Source organism: Ursus maritimus, unplaced genomic scaffold, assembly GCF_017311325.1.
Source record: "Ursus maritimus isolate PB19 unplaced genomic scaffold, ASM1731132v1 scaffold_12, whole genome shotgun sequence".
Classification (NCBI taxonomy): domain Eukaryota; kingdom Metazoa; phylum Chordata; class Mammalia; order Carnivora; family Ursidae; genus Ursus; species Ursus maritimus.
In genome coordinates, this window is record NW_024423564.1 from 21,466,764 (window position 1) to 21,481,930 (window position 15,167).

General features: G+C 37.2%; 1 protein-coding gene across 1 annotated transcript in view; it reads right to left on the minus strand.

The window, feature by feature from the left end:
* The window catches only part of MFSD14A (major facilitator superfamily domain containing 14A), a 39,442-nt gene that overhangs the window by 22,953 nt on the left and 1,322 nt on the right, over positions 1-15,167 (minus strand). Inside the window, exon 2 of the mRNA XM_040626992.1 lies at positions 3,468-3,563. Within this exon, the coding sequence (XP_040482926.1) occupies positions 3,468-3,563 (96 nt within the window). The remainder of the gene's footprint in view (positions 1-3,467; positions 3,564-15,167) is intronic.

The following is a 15,167-nucleotide window of genomic DNA, read 5'->3' on the forward strand; positions in this document are numbered from 1 at the left end:
GCTTATAAGGCCCAGATATTTTGAAAAAAACTCCCCAAGTATCACTAATATTCACTTCTAGTAAGAAAAAAAGATTACTGATGAATAGCACATTTTAACTGCTGAAAATGTTCATCTCTGGTTGGCTAATATGTCCTAACAGGGAAGGTAAAGTTTACCCTGAAGCCAAGATCTCTTACCAACCTGCTGATGCTTGACTGGAGGGGTAGGTGGGATTGCAGGGACTTCTGTGTCCTTACACATTTCTATATTGCCTTATGTTTTACAACAAGCACACACCGCATCTCTAATCATTAAGAAAGCGATACATGTTACATAGAGAGAAGAATTATATATACATGTGCTCCCCACACAATCTTCCTTAGTGATATTTCAAAGATTCTTGCTATTCTTATGCCTGTAGGCCAAAGCACCTGGAAGAACCTGGAATATAACAAATGTCAGCATTTGGATGCAATCTAACCACTATAGCTCAATCTTTGTTTTGCCTAGGTCTGTCCCACCCCATCCCCCACAGAGAAGTCCCCACCACATAAGAGAAAAATGGAGAACACAAAAACTGCCAATATTTAAAAACATGTATACATCACAGATAAGAAAAGAACTAGAAAAATAAAATTCTGAGCTTACTATTCATTAATATGTAAATTTTATTCTGAGGATGCTTGCCTTTAAAAATATTAATGAAGTAAAATTGGGAACAGATAAAGAATAAGAACTATGATAATATTACAAACTCTCCCTAGTAACCACAACTCATTTCACCATTTAAAAATTCAGAAATAAGGGCAAATATGGGAATTAAGAATAACTGTTTTAACAACCACGGGGAAGAAAGTCTCGCTATACATCAGATAACTGGCAATGTTATAGATATTATTACAAAAAATACAATCATGCTGGTGAAAAAAAAAAACATTAAGTCCTCCCAAATTAGCAACTTTCATTTTCCTGATCAGAACTCAATTCAGGGGGCGCCTGGGTGGTACAGTGGTTAAGCTTCTGCCTTCGGCTCAGGGCGTGATCCCGGCGTTGTGGGATCGAGCCCCACATCAGGCTCCTCCGCTATGAGCCTGCTTCTTCCTCTCCCACTCCCCTTGCTTGTGTTCCCTCTCTCGCTGGCTGTCTCTATCTCTGTCGAATAAATAAATAAAATCTTAAAAAAAAAAAAAAAGAACTCAATTCAGCATTTTAAAAAGTAAAAAAGGAAAAGACAAATCAAAAGCACCACCCATTTTTTTAACTAACAAAAAATTAAAAATATACTAAGCACAAAGTTAGCTACAATAAATGAACTAAAAAACAAGCCTTTATGTCTAAATAACTGGATTCTTTCCTGTTCTTAAAGAAGACAGTCTTCTTTTGTCCAATTAGGAAAAAAATAATCAAAGTTAGACAAAAACCTGACATAGCTAAAGAATATAAAACAGAAGCAAATGAAAAGAATTGCTATACACACTTTAAGTCCTGCTAACAAATTACGGAAACATCACAAAAAGCTTGCAATTTACCCAAAACATTTTAATCTCTCTACTTAGCTACCGTTTGGACTGCCAATAACCTTAACTACCTGAATCACGGGTCCAAACCACTTACTCCCAGCATTCCCCTAGGCCCAGCACTGGAACAAAGCAAGCCTAGTTTCAAATAGCAACTCCAATTTACTATCATAGTAGTTGCAAGTAGTTGCTTAGTTTTTCTAAACCTTAATTTTCTCATCTGTAGCACCAGGCTAAAACCCACCCCTAAGGGGACTTCACTGATTAAAAGTGATAATGCACTTCAAGTGCTTAGGACTGTGCCTGGACCCACCGTAATATAAATATAAATGAACTGTTTACTGACACAAAGCTTTAAGTACTTTAAACCACAGGACTGATGACCCACCAGGCAGATTTATATGTTAAACTGGCAGCAGACTATAAAAAAGCACACTGGAACATCAGAGAAGCGAATATAAAAGTGTGAGACCACACAGTTATCACAGCACCTCAGGAGCCCATGACATCAGGTTATTACAATATAATGAAGTTACAAATGTCATAATGAACTTGCATCACCTGATGAAGTTCCAAATCAGAGTATAACATGGATTATGAAAGCAGGAAATGTGTAAATTAATTCTTGAAGGACTCCCATCAGAAATTATTAATTAAAAAAAGATCAGATATTTTAAAAGTCCACATTTCAATTATTTTGAAAATCTATTAATGTACAATTGATGACCTATTACAAGTAAACCCTTTTTCTTTTTTTTAAAGATTTTATTTATTTATTTGACAGAGAGAGAGAGCACAAGCAGGGGGAGCGGGAGAGGGAAAGCAGGCTCCCCACTGAGCAGGGAGCCTGATGCGGGACTCAATGCCAGGACCCCAAAGGCAGATGCTTAACCGACTGAGCCACCCAGGTGCCCCCCCCCCAGTAAGTCCTTCTTAAAAAGTAAAGGATCTCAATGAAAATATACTCAAATCAGCATTCTTACAATTACATGTCAGGGAACTATTCTAACTTGCAATGCATGGTTTATTTATAGAAGAAACTGTGTTTATTTGAGATTTTCTTTTCTTCTGAATTGTGTTTTAACAGTACTCATGAATATGTCCTATATATTCAAAACAACTATTAAACACCCATATTTTATGTAGATCCAGTAATGATTACGTAGCCATATAATATGGATATAGATGGAATGTAAATTTTCTTAGAACATAAATCTACACACATGATCATCCAATTTATTTATAAACAAACTTTTTGTAAAAACCTTTTTTATATAATAATGAGCAATCTCAAAAAATATAAGGAAGCATATCACTCTAAAATTCTACTAGACTTGGTAAGCTGTACATTTATCCAAATTACACCTTTCAAGGTGTTACAGACTTCTGCAGTAACTGCTCCTTCCTTTATTCCATTCCCCTGATCTGTAGCAAAAGAAGAAAACTAGCTATCACCTGAATTGTTTGGACTGGCAGAGATATCTTTTCTAAGGTTCCAAACCTGGGGATATTTGCAAAATCAGTTAAGGGCTATGAGAAGAACAATCTTCTTAGATGGTTACCTCTAGAGCCTTACCCTAACCTAAGAGAAACTCGCATTTGGAAAATGCAGCCGCATCAGTGAATCTCAAAATAATAACGCTGAGTGATTCGTGTCATAGATAACATCTTTCCTAAGCCTGTCAGTTTAAGAATCCCATCGACCCTACCCAGAGTGGGAACTGAGCCCCTGCTTACCATGGGCAGTATTCACCAGAAGAACCACACCCAGCCAAACCCTCCCCAAAAAGTAAGGGGGAAGTAAAGGCTGGAAAAGACAACTAGCCCAGTAAAATGTAGTACTGAAGAGTTGACAATACTGGTGTAAGAATTAACCACGGGAAGGGAAAAGGGACACCTTCCCCCCCCCCCCGAAACTGAACAAAAAGAGACTTAAGTCCATAATGAATAAGTTAAAAGATTACTTACCACCAAGGTGGGTGCTGTCAATAATCCCCAAGCAAAAAACTCCAAAAAGATGACGATAACCGCATGGTAGACACTAGGAGAACCTATTCCTTGAGGCTAATAAAAACAGATTTTTAAAAAGTTAACAGTGCATTCCAGAAATACTAACAATAATGGCAATAGTAAGTTATTTATTTACTGAGATCATGTATGTACTGGCACTATGTGAAACATCTGCACACTTGCTGTCCCTGTCCTCAAGGTAAATACATCACATAAGCACAGTGTGCAAAGGGAACACACAGAGTCCGGGGTAGGGATGGGAACAACAGACTTCCGGGAGAAAGATTAAAAGGATGAAAAGGAGTCAGATAGTCAACCGTGGGGAGTGGGAAGGCGAGTAAGACAGGTCAAGGCCACAGCCTATACAACGGCTGTAAGGCTTGAGGGCAGGAGGCACGACAGGACTCCTGTAGCTCAGTACAACCAGAACATGGGCTGCACACCGGGAGTTCGAGAATGAGCCCGAGGTGCGCAGGGACTGACTTCCATGCTCAGGAGTCTACAGTTCATTCTGAAGGCAATGCGGAGCCACTAAAGGATGTTAAGACTCTCATGATCAGATAAAATTTTTAAGAAAGAACATTCTGGCAAAGGCGTAGCAGATGGATGAAAAGGGGGCAAAACTGAGGAAAGTTAACAGGAGGCTACAGCACTAACCCCAAATCATAAATGAAGCATGTAGCAAGAATCGTAACAGATATTAACATGGCTAAAAAGCAGAACAGTCCCCGGAGTAATACCTTAGAGATCTGTGATTTGATATACAGAAGAAAAATACAAAATGAAGTTTATACTGCTGCTAGTAATGTCTTAAGAATTACTTCAGTTGTTGAATTTCATATTCTAAGGGCAATATTAAATTGACGGAAAAGCAAATGACCTATAACATTAACTCAGTCTCCACTCAGAGGTTTCTAAAATAAAAACACAAGTTTAATCAATACATATTACAATGTCATGCATAAGTTGTAAAGTATATTCAATAATCTTATGTGGAAACAAGGATTCGGATTTCTCTATATACTAAAAATGATGCCACATCATTTTTAATATTGTCATAATGCATCATAATTATTTTAAAAACACAGGTAACTCTTCCAAACCTTCAGAATTTAGGTATCTGAAAACCCCTTTGATAAAACTTGCAGTTTAGGAATTTGAGACAACAGAGGTGGGGCACACAAGAGGTGAAGGACCCTGGCTGGGAATAAATCATTCAACATTTACAGAGCACCTACTATGTACCAGAGGTGTGGGATTACAAAAACCATTAAAACACACTCCCTGACCTCAAAGAATTCACAGTCCGGAGAGGAAAAAACCTCATTATACATCATCTGCTTATGTGCAAATGCAATAAAAGAGGTACACAGAAGTAAGGAAGCAAGGGAAGAGTATTAGAAGAGAAGGAGGTAGTGTGGACAATCTCACCAGAGAAAACCATAATGAAACAGGCGCTAGGACAGTTGAAGGCTGATGGAGAATAAAGTAATAATCATGGAGGAAAGAAAGGAAGGCAGAAGAGATAAGACTCTCAACTTTGTTAAGGGGTTTCTCATCATTACTCTAGAGACACAATGAACCACTGAAGGGTTTCAAGCAAGAGAACGGTGTGATCGGACCCGCATTTTTCATTACACCATGATGATTTCCTGAAGTTGGAAACAGAGGAGCAAACTGCATGTAAAAGGCTATTTCAATCAGTTCCAACAAGAGATGATGAGGGCATGAAAGAAGGGGAGTGGCAAGGACACTGCAGGAGAGGGAATGCTCGTAAGTACAGAGGATGTGAAAGCGGCAGCACGTGATCAATCTGGGATGGAGAGCGAAGAATAACTTCGAGTTTTTAGCTTAGCTGTCTACTAGTGGAAGCTGGGAGTGTCGCAGCTCTTTCTTCCCCAAGAGGCTCAGATTTACTTCAGGTCCTATCTAAGACACTGCCCCTTGTACTTGAAACATTTCTCTTGTCTTCTGAGGACTGACTAAAACAATTAGTCAGCATGATGATGTCTGAAACCACCCGAGTGGGTGAGATTATAGGGAGACGAGCAAAAGCGAAAAGAGAAGTGGGCTAAGACCAGACTCTAAGAAACACCAACATTTAGCGGGCAGAGGAAAACGAACCATGAAGAAATTAAAGAAGGAACCAATCAGAGAAATATCAGGACACTTAAGAGAACCCAGTGTTACAGATGACAAGGGATCAGCTTTCGGAAGGAAGATGTGATGTCCAGTACCAAACAGAGCAAGTACAGTTAATTTAAGATAAGGTCAAAACACAGCCCTAGGATTTAGTAAGGTCCAAACTGGTTTTGTTTACCACTGCATATACTCAGCACTCAGTGAAATGCCTAGAACGTCTCAGCCTTTAACATGCTAATTTACATTAAGAATTTCCAAGAAGATACAGTATGCACTGTATTCCAAACTTGATGGAATCCTTCTTTCATATAACAGTATCTCATGGCCTTTTGAGTTCCTTGTAAAACTATTTGGGAAATGCTGATAAAAAGATGATATTTACATAACGATGTGTATAAAAATACACACAGCAAAAAAACGGGAAGGAAATGATGTTAAAAGTGGCTGTTTCAGGGAAGGCACTCAATCAGGTGAGGAGAATGTCAGCACAGGCTTCGAACAGGGAGGTAGGCAGTATTATCTGAGACCTGGAAGTTCAGTGGGAAAGATGCTGGGATTGTCAGATGTGTATATGTGTCTGGGGGATAGGATGTCAGTGGAGGGTAATGACGGCCAAGAGTATCTGAGGTAAAGGGAACAGCATATGCGAAGGCCAGAAGACAGGAAACATGACAGCCTCTTTCAGTAGCTGATGTCTAAGGAGGAGGGCGGTAAAAGAGGCTGTGAGGTGAGGAGAGGGGAAACTGAAAACGTGACTTGAAAAAGGCCTCTTTAAGTCACACGCAAACCTTTAACTTGCAGGCAGCAGGGTAACTAAAACATTTCAAGCCAGAGAGTTAACAACACAGTACAGGATTGTCTTTTTAGAACAATAACATTCACTGCAGTGTGGCAAAGACTTTGAAAGGGAGGGAGGAAGACCAGAAGGCAGGCTATTGAAGAAACAACAGGGGACAGGTAATAGCAACTGGAGTAAGACAGTGGTAGTAGGGATGGAGAGAGTGAATGGATACAAAAAACACTTAAGAGGTTGAGACAAAAGGACCCCATGGCTGACTAGAGTAGCAAAGGACAATAAGGGAAGATCAAAGATGAAAAGATAAGATTTCTGTGGTTTAGTCAGCCAGACTGTGAGGAAAGGGGAAAGAATAAAAGATTAATTCATTATTTCAAGATTTTATGAGAGAGAGCACAAGCAGGGGGAGTGGGAGAGGGAGAAGCAGGCTCCCCAATGAGCAGGGAGCCCAATGTAGGGCTCGATCCCAGGACCCCGGGATGCCCTAGGCCAAAGGCAGACACTTGACTGACTGAGCCACCCAGGTGCCCCAACATTAATTCATTTCAGGCACACTAGTTTGAAAAAAAACATGTACAACTGAATTTGAAGACAACAAACTGAGGAAGATATGGAAGAAATAAAGCTTAATATCTAGGTAAAGCATTCATAAAAACCAATACAAAAGCACTAAGACACCATAAAAATATAACCAATAAAAATAATTTTAAAATCAGCTAATAACAGCGGGGCCTGGGTGGCTCAGCTGGTTAAGCATCTGCCTTCGACTCAGGTCATGATCCTGGAACGGAGCCCTGTTTCAGGCTCTCTGCTCAGTGGGGAGCCTGCTTCTCCCACTGCCTGCCGCTTCCCCTGCTGGTGCTCACTATTGCTCTCTCTAAAAAAAAGTAAATAAATAAGTAAAAAACAAATCTTAAAAAAAAAAGCTAATAACATTCTATCCTATGGAAATAACTGAATATTCAGAAAAAGCCCTACCATTAAGATGTTCATGGCAGCATCGTTTACAGTAGGAAATATGGCAATCTAAATATTCAACCTTTAAATCACACAGAATATGCAGCCAAAAATTGTTTACGGATCATCTTTAATGATATGTGAAAATACTTACAGCAATGTTAAGTTTAAAAAAATAAAAGCAGGATTAAAATTGTATGTGTGGAGTAATTTCAACTATGAAAAACAAAGCAAAAACTCCCTCAATCTTAATTAGGTAGCAATTTTAAGGGACATAAAATTATTACGTTGTTCTCAATTTTCTAAATCTTTTTCTAATAAGTATGCTTATATTTTAAATACAAGGAAAATGTTTTGCTTCTTAAAGAAAAACTGTAAAAACTAGACTGGAAAAAGGTAGGTAGTTAGATATACTGTCCCTTCTGAGCTATTCTCTCATTATTTCCCAGAACTGGGAGGAAAAGGGGTGCATGTGTGTGTGCGCGCCCATGTACTTTTTTCCTTAGGATTTATGAGCGAGTGACAGAGTGCTTGCGTGCACACACGCACGCGCACACCACACACACACACACACACACACACACATACACACACACACACAAAGTGGGGGAAGGGGCAGAGAGAGAATCCCCAAGGCGACTCCCCACTGAGCGGGGCGCCCCAAGGGAAACCTGACTTGGGGCTCCATCCCACAATCCATGAGATCACAACCAGAGCCCGAAACCAAGAGTTGGAGGCTCAACTGACTGAACCATCCAGGCGCCCCTATATACATATTTTTAAAGCAAGGGATGGGGAAGAGATAGGGATATTTGCTCATCCTGAAGTACTGGTAATTTTGAGATGTGTTATATCTATATTCATCTCTTCTGTTTTGAATAAATTCAAAAGTAATACAAGATCTTGGGGGCACCTGGGTGGCTCAGTCAGTTAAGTGACTGACTCTTAATGTCAGCTCAGGTCTTGAGTTCAAGCCCTGCACTGGGCTCCACGCTGGGAGTGGAGACTCCTTAGGAAAAAGAAAAAAAAAAGAGGTAATACAAGATCTTAATAAAATCGACAAATTTTAAAAACATTTTACTGATTTAAAATTACAAATACTTCTAGGTAGGACTTTTGACACAAAGGCTAGTGATTTTAATGAAATATCTATCCCCAAGCAAAATCCCAGACAAGTAGGTAAAGAATACCAGGGTCATGGCCTGGGCCGAAAGACCAAGGGAAGGTTCACACACAAGAAGGTGCAGATATATGACCAGCGAGTAGTTTACAGCATCAAGAAGAGAGAATTCAGATCATAATGAGATTATACCAACAGATGGTATCTGAGGACGCTCAAGAGAATTGAAAGAGGTACAAAGTGGAAAATCTGGAAGAAGATAAATCTGAACGTAAACTATCACATACCCAACCCCAACCGCCAAGATATGCCACCTACAACCATAATAATTTCTACACCAAAAGTCCTCCATTCAGCTGAGTAACCTCTCTCTCACAGAGATGTGGTTTCATGGCAGTCACCTGTAACTTCAACCTCGGAAGTCAGGGACAATCTCCTTTAACCCCCCCTCTACCCTCCAATCTAATTCCCATTTTCCAAATCATATTTTCCATTGGTAACAGAATATGGTTTCATCATCCAGGTTTTTGGCCAAGCCTTTTAAAATCTACTTACTTATTCCTCTAGCCTATAACACAAGGTAACTTGCACAAATTTGTATTTTGCTATGTAAAGTACTTGTTTCATTTTATTTAGCCTAAATTTACCTTTTTTAAGCTCATGCTCTCTGAGACGGGCCCAATGCTCTCTAAGTCTTTGATCTGGAGCCTCTGGTACATGCATAGCACAAAGATGCTTAATGAATGTTTGCAGAACATAAATGAATTACTCGTTAGGTCCCTTCCATCACTATAGGTATTCAGTATAATTACTGTATTTAAACACTGTTAAAAGGGCAGTATTATTTATTAATTAAACTTGCAATGTCTCCTATTAATATCCTTCTCTATGATTTAACATCCCACTGTTGGCTACTGTTTCATCTAGCACACAGATGTAGGGTACACATACATTAGATTAAAATCATAACAATAGAGTATTACTGAAAATTTACGATGGTTTACATTCAAAATCGTATTTACTCTTCCTAACAACCTTTCCAATTGGACATTGTTATCTCCATTTTACAGTCTAATGCAACAAATAATATACGAAATGGAATCTATCCAGGCAACTCCAGAGCCCAAGTCTGGAGTTATGCTGGTTGCAGTGGTTAGGTTACACTGAATACGCTGCCACAGACTGTTACTCTTTTAAGTGTAGGGAACCAGTTTTTTCCATTTTAGTATTCAGTGTGTAGCCAAATGTGTGGTATAGAAAGGGTATTTCGTGACCATGGACTGATTGATAGCCCTAATCATGCAGTCACTAAGCTGCTAGGGAAATTAAATTAGTCACCTTACCTCCCTCAGCAGTAAGAGATGAACTTAGGTCTCTTATCTAAATCCTTGTCTAGCTCCCAAATTTTGAGTCTACGATTGCCTAATCGATATGGGTTTATGAATCCAGCAGCTATCATGCAGAATGTTGACTTTAATAACTTATGCTCTATACTTACTGGTGGGAATCAGGGGCTGGCTTATGTAGATTGTTGCCCAGGAGACAGAAGTAATTCTACCTATAACCGGGCATTATAATCCCATTTATGAAACAGAATTTATCATGTGAGTAAACAAGGAGAATAAACTAAACTGAGGCTCATTCTTCAAAGCAACTGGCCTTGACTATTAAAAATTGTCAATTATCATAAAAAAAACAAAAAAGTTATTCTAGACTGAAGAGGCATGGCAACTAAATGTAATGATTAAATTCTATATCCAAAAAAAAAAAAGCAACTATAAGGGAGGTTATTGGGATAATTAGAGAAATGTGACAATAGGCAATATATTATCTAATAGTATTGTGTTAATGTTAAATTTTCTGAATGTGGTGATAATATTGTGGTTATGTGGGAGAATATCCTTTATCTTAGGTGATACGTTCTCAATAAACGTTTTAAGGGTAGAGTGGCTTGATGTCTACAACCAACTCTCAAACGGTTCAGAAAAAAATATGAGTATATATAGAGAAAGGAAAAACAAATGTGGCAAAATGTTAATTTGTGACTGTGAATCTATGGGATGGGCAAATGAATACTCATTATACTATTTTTGCAACTTTTCTGTAGTTTTGAAGATTCTCAAAATAAAAGTTGGGAAAAATAAAAACCACGGTTAAGAACTAAAATAAGGTATAAAGGGGAATAATTTTGAACTTAGAATTTAATACTGACAAGTTATTAATCAAAAATGAGGGTAAAATATATCTTCAGAAAGAAACACTGAATTTTCTCTGAACAATACATAACTAAGCTAAAACAAGATAATGTAAAAGTCTTACACACAAAAAAAGACAAAGATGTTTAGTTACAGGCATCTAAGAATTGTAGCTTTTCATAGAAGAACATTAAAAAAATAGCGTAACTACAAAGCTGCTCTCATGGGATCCTGACACATTACGGCCTAACTAAAGGAAATGTAAAACTTTGCTGCCAGTATCTGGTATCATGTTTCCTTTCTCACAAAGTCAAGTGGTGCTTTTCTTATTTTCTCTGACTTTAATCAAGCAAGGCAAGATATATTACCTTTGTACAGCAAAAAGAAAATAAAACCAATCCTCAATTTCCTGGAAGTATGAATCACCATAAACATGTTGTAACACTATTATACTAATTAAGCCATTTTGGTTTAATTTGCAGTGAGACTTTAGATTCTACTTATATGGTATGGATCAATTTTAAAGACAGATATTTAATATCTGTATTATCACAGAAGTCAAGAGATATTGGTTAGATTAGTCCTAAATAGAAATTAAACACAACTTAAACACATTCAACAAAAATATGATGAGATCAAGTTCCTCTTAAAAAACAAAACAAAACAAAACTAGAGCTTAAGACTGTATTACCTTGTGGTTAAGTTGTTTGTTTTTTTTTTTTTTTAAGATGTATTTTTAAGTAATCTCTACACCCAACGTGGGACTCAAACTTACAACCCCAAGATCAAGAACTGCACGTTCCACTGAATGAGCCGGCCAGGATCCCCACTCTGTGGTATATTTTGAAAAGATTAAGCAACATGACTATCTATTACATCCCCCTCCATTCTTAGGAGGAAAAGATGTAACCATTAAATCAAGTTAAGCCATCATTACATTAAGTGCTTACCCCCATGAACATCTTTAATGGGTTACATGGTTCAAATGGCTACAAACTGAACCAACAATGTAAAATAAAATCAAAAATAAAAAACCATCATCAATACAAACATCAAACTGTCATCAACATCTCAGATGGAGTCTAAACTTGGTGCGATCTCTCATTAGTCAATGTATACAGCTAAATGAAATATGACCTACCACCTCTTATTTTAAAAAAAGGCTCCCTAAGAAGGGGAAGTATTTCATGTGGTAGAATTCATAATTGTTTTCACACATTACTGATCAAGTAGACCCATTATTTAGAATAAGCTACTACATCTGGCCCTCAAAGAGGCAAAACCATTTCAGGGATCTTGATACACCCTGGCTGCAACTGTCAAATGTTACTTTGACACTTCTAAGTCAAAATAATGCTAAAAGACAACTTGAGCTTTTAAATAATAGAAAAGCTTAAATCATAAATACCTGTCAGAATGCTACCTGGAAAAAGCTGTTCTTTATTGCTTAAACTTCAAACTTTGGTAGCTATAAATGAGTTATAGTTCAACTATCAGCGAATTTCTGCAGCTGCTGTATGATTACTGGGAAGCAGTTCTTCAAACTGTATTAGGATGAACTGGATATATAAGCTAAAAAAATTGCTTACTAATTTATCCCCAAACATACTAACTAAAGCAAATGCTGGACCATAGCACGGAGGTAAGGAGGTAAGTCATTCACGGCACTGTCTCACACAAGTTTACCAAAGATAGTATATACGTCCTGATGTTTCTAGGCATGGGCTAGTGACTTCAAAGAACACTGGCTTTTTTGAAGGCACCGTGGCCCTCCTTATGGCTTATACGCTAACAACTAGAGGCTGACTATCTATTCAGCAGCTCTCTGGGGTCTAAGAGTTATCCTATAACTGCCTCAGCCATCTTTGTAGGTGAAGGATGCAAAAGATCAGGGCTTGGGTCCAGACTTTTGAGATGGTTGCTGACTCCTATTTACGTACTTCAACTCAGAGATACAAGGAATAAAGATCTGATGCTCTGCTTCTCCGGGTATATTTCATTTTGCAAATACCAATTTTACTTTTTTCAGGTACTTAACAAAGCAATTCACACATGCTGTGCTTTCTATCAAATCTTTAAGGTCATTTTACCAATTTATTTGTGAAAAAATTGGACATTTTTCACTTTGTCAGCGATGAAGTCCCACAACTGTATTAACAAAACGAAACAATAAAAATCATGTAAAAGATAAGCAAACTTCAAAAAACTCATTTAGAAGTTCTGTTTTTGACAAAACAAATAAATACCTCACCCATGTAACACTTTGGCTCTCAGCCTCTAACAGGAATGTTCACAGACAATCTGGTAATAAATACATGGTAAGAATTTAACAACAAAACTAGAAGTATTCTAAAATGTTAGAATACACTTTTAATTCAACCGTCTTAAATGGTCTGCACTGAACGAGATACATCAAAATGCCATACTCATTAAAATTTGTAACCAAAAACAGTATTTCCACATATCAATGCTTCAGAAAGCAAATTCACCAATGTTACAATTACTTTCATCGGTAAAATGGTAACACTAAATGAGTAAATATGTACCTACTGAATTTAATCTGTGGAACTCTTCTCTAGTTATGGTTTTTTTTCCAAATAGAACAACTATTCTTAAACTTTTGGGAGGTATGGACTCTTTTGGGAATATCTCTCGAAAAATGGACAAAGAAAATTTTGCAAACAACTTCAGGGCGTACAGATCCAAGTTAAAAACTCCTGATACAGAATCACACACCTTCATGTAATTTCCCTTACCTGTGTACTATCAAATGGGCAACTTATTAGCCTCACCTTGGTTTCACAGCATATTCAATTACAATTTCAAGAAAAGAAAAAAACATTTAGTAACTTAAGATTAACCTAGCTCATTTAGAAGGGTTCACTTCTCCGATTGTCAAAAACGGTAACAAATCTGTTCCAAGTTTTTGACAAGTCATTAACAACTCTATTAGTTTTGGTCATAAATATGAAAATTGGCTACTAAGGCTTACAAAGATGTCATTAGCAGAAAGATGAAGCAAAATCATTTTATTAACATTGCTGAACACTAGAAGAAAACAGAAGGGACTAGGTCAGTATCACTGGCCAAGGACCCAAAATACTGTTCAGAGTCTGAAGTATGACGAGATAGCCTCAGAAACCTGACTGAATGAATCTACCCACCAGCAGAACTTACACACTTACACACACACACACACACCAATACCAAATGGCAATTTTATTGCCTTCCTTAAAAAATGTTTGTAAGGGTAGTCTTACCAATTACAAGTAGAGAGGCAGAAAAGCAAGTGCCATTTTAAAATTTCTACAACTATAATATACTTTTTTTTGTTTACAGCTAGAGTAGGTTAAAATACAAACACTGTAAAAAATTACCTGACACTTCTAGAAATATAAATACCCCGTGTGTGTGTGTGTGTGTGTGTGTGTATAAAATCAATTAAGGAATGAACACAATTACAACAAAAAATTTAGGAATGTGCTAGCACACACTTCTTTTAAAGAAATTTAAATGTGTTTTTATCACTTTGAATTCCTATTAGGCCCTATAAGATTCAAAGATGCATAAACAAAGTTTCTATTCTAAAGAGGTGTCCAGTGCTTTCGGACTGGAAAGTGCAACATAAGTGTATAAAGATGATAAATTATACCACACGCCCACAGTTCTCAAGAAAAGCTTTCATTTATTCTATGTGCCCTCTTAAAAACTTACTGATGGTGTAAAAATTGTATTTTGCTTCCAAAAACAAGCTATGATTTCACTACAACTTTAACAAATTAGATAAAAAGTAAAAATCTCTTCCAAATCTCACAGGATTTGGAATGAAAGCATCTGATGTAAAGTGAATCAAATGAAACTCCAAAGAGGTAACAAAACTGAACTTTACCTCAAGAAAAAGGAAGGTGTGTTTCTTGATCAGAACTCCATTCTTAATCTTTTGCAAAGAATACTGATGTTAAAAATCACTTGCTTTTATAAAATACAATCCTTCCTTGCTTCTATTGCATAGATTTTATATAGAATTGAAAATATCAAGCTCCTATGGTTAACAAAGACAACTGGTATTCTTTCATGCTATTTCTCTCCCCACGTACTTCTAACTAACTTCATCAACAGGGCCTGACTATTCATAATTGATTTAATCAAACGAATGTTCTAATTAATCAAGTACAACAAAAAGATCTAAGAACTTGGAAGTTTTTTTCTTCACCACATGTCAAAGCTCTGATATCTAATTAATTTTACAATTAGCTAAAAGTATATTCTGAAATTGCTGCATATGTCCCAAGCTTTCTAAATTTTAGCAACAACACTAAGTTGTCATTTATTTCAAATGGATTCGGCAAATCCTCAGTGGTGGTCTAATTACTGTACACATTTAGCACCATGCTAGCAGTTGATCCGGGCTCCAACTATATATATATATATATATATATATATATATT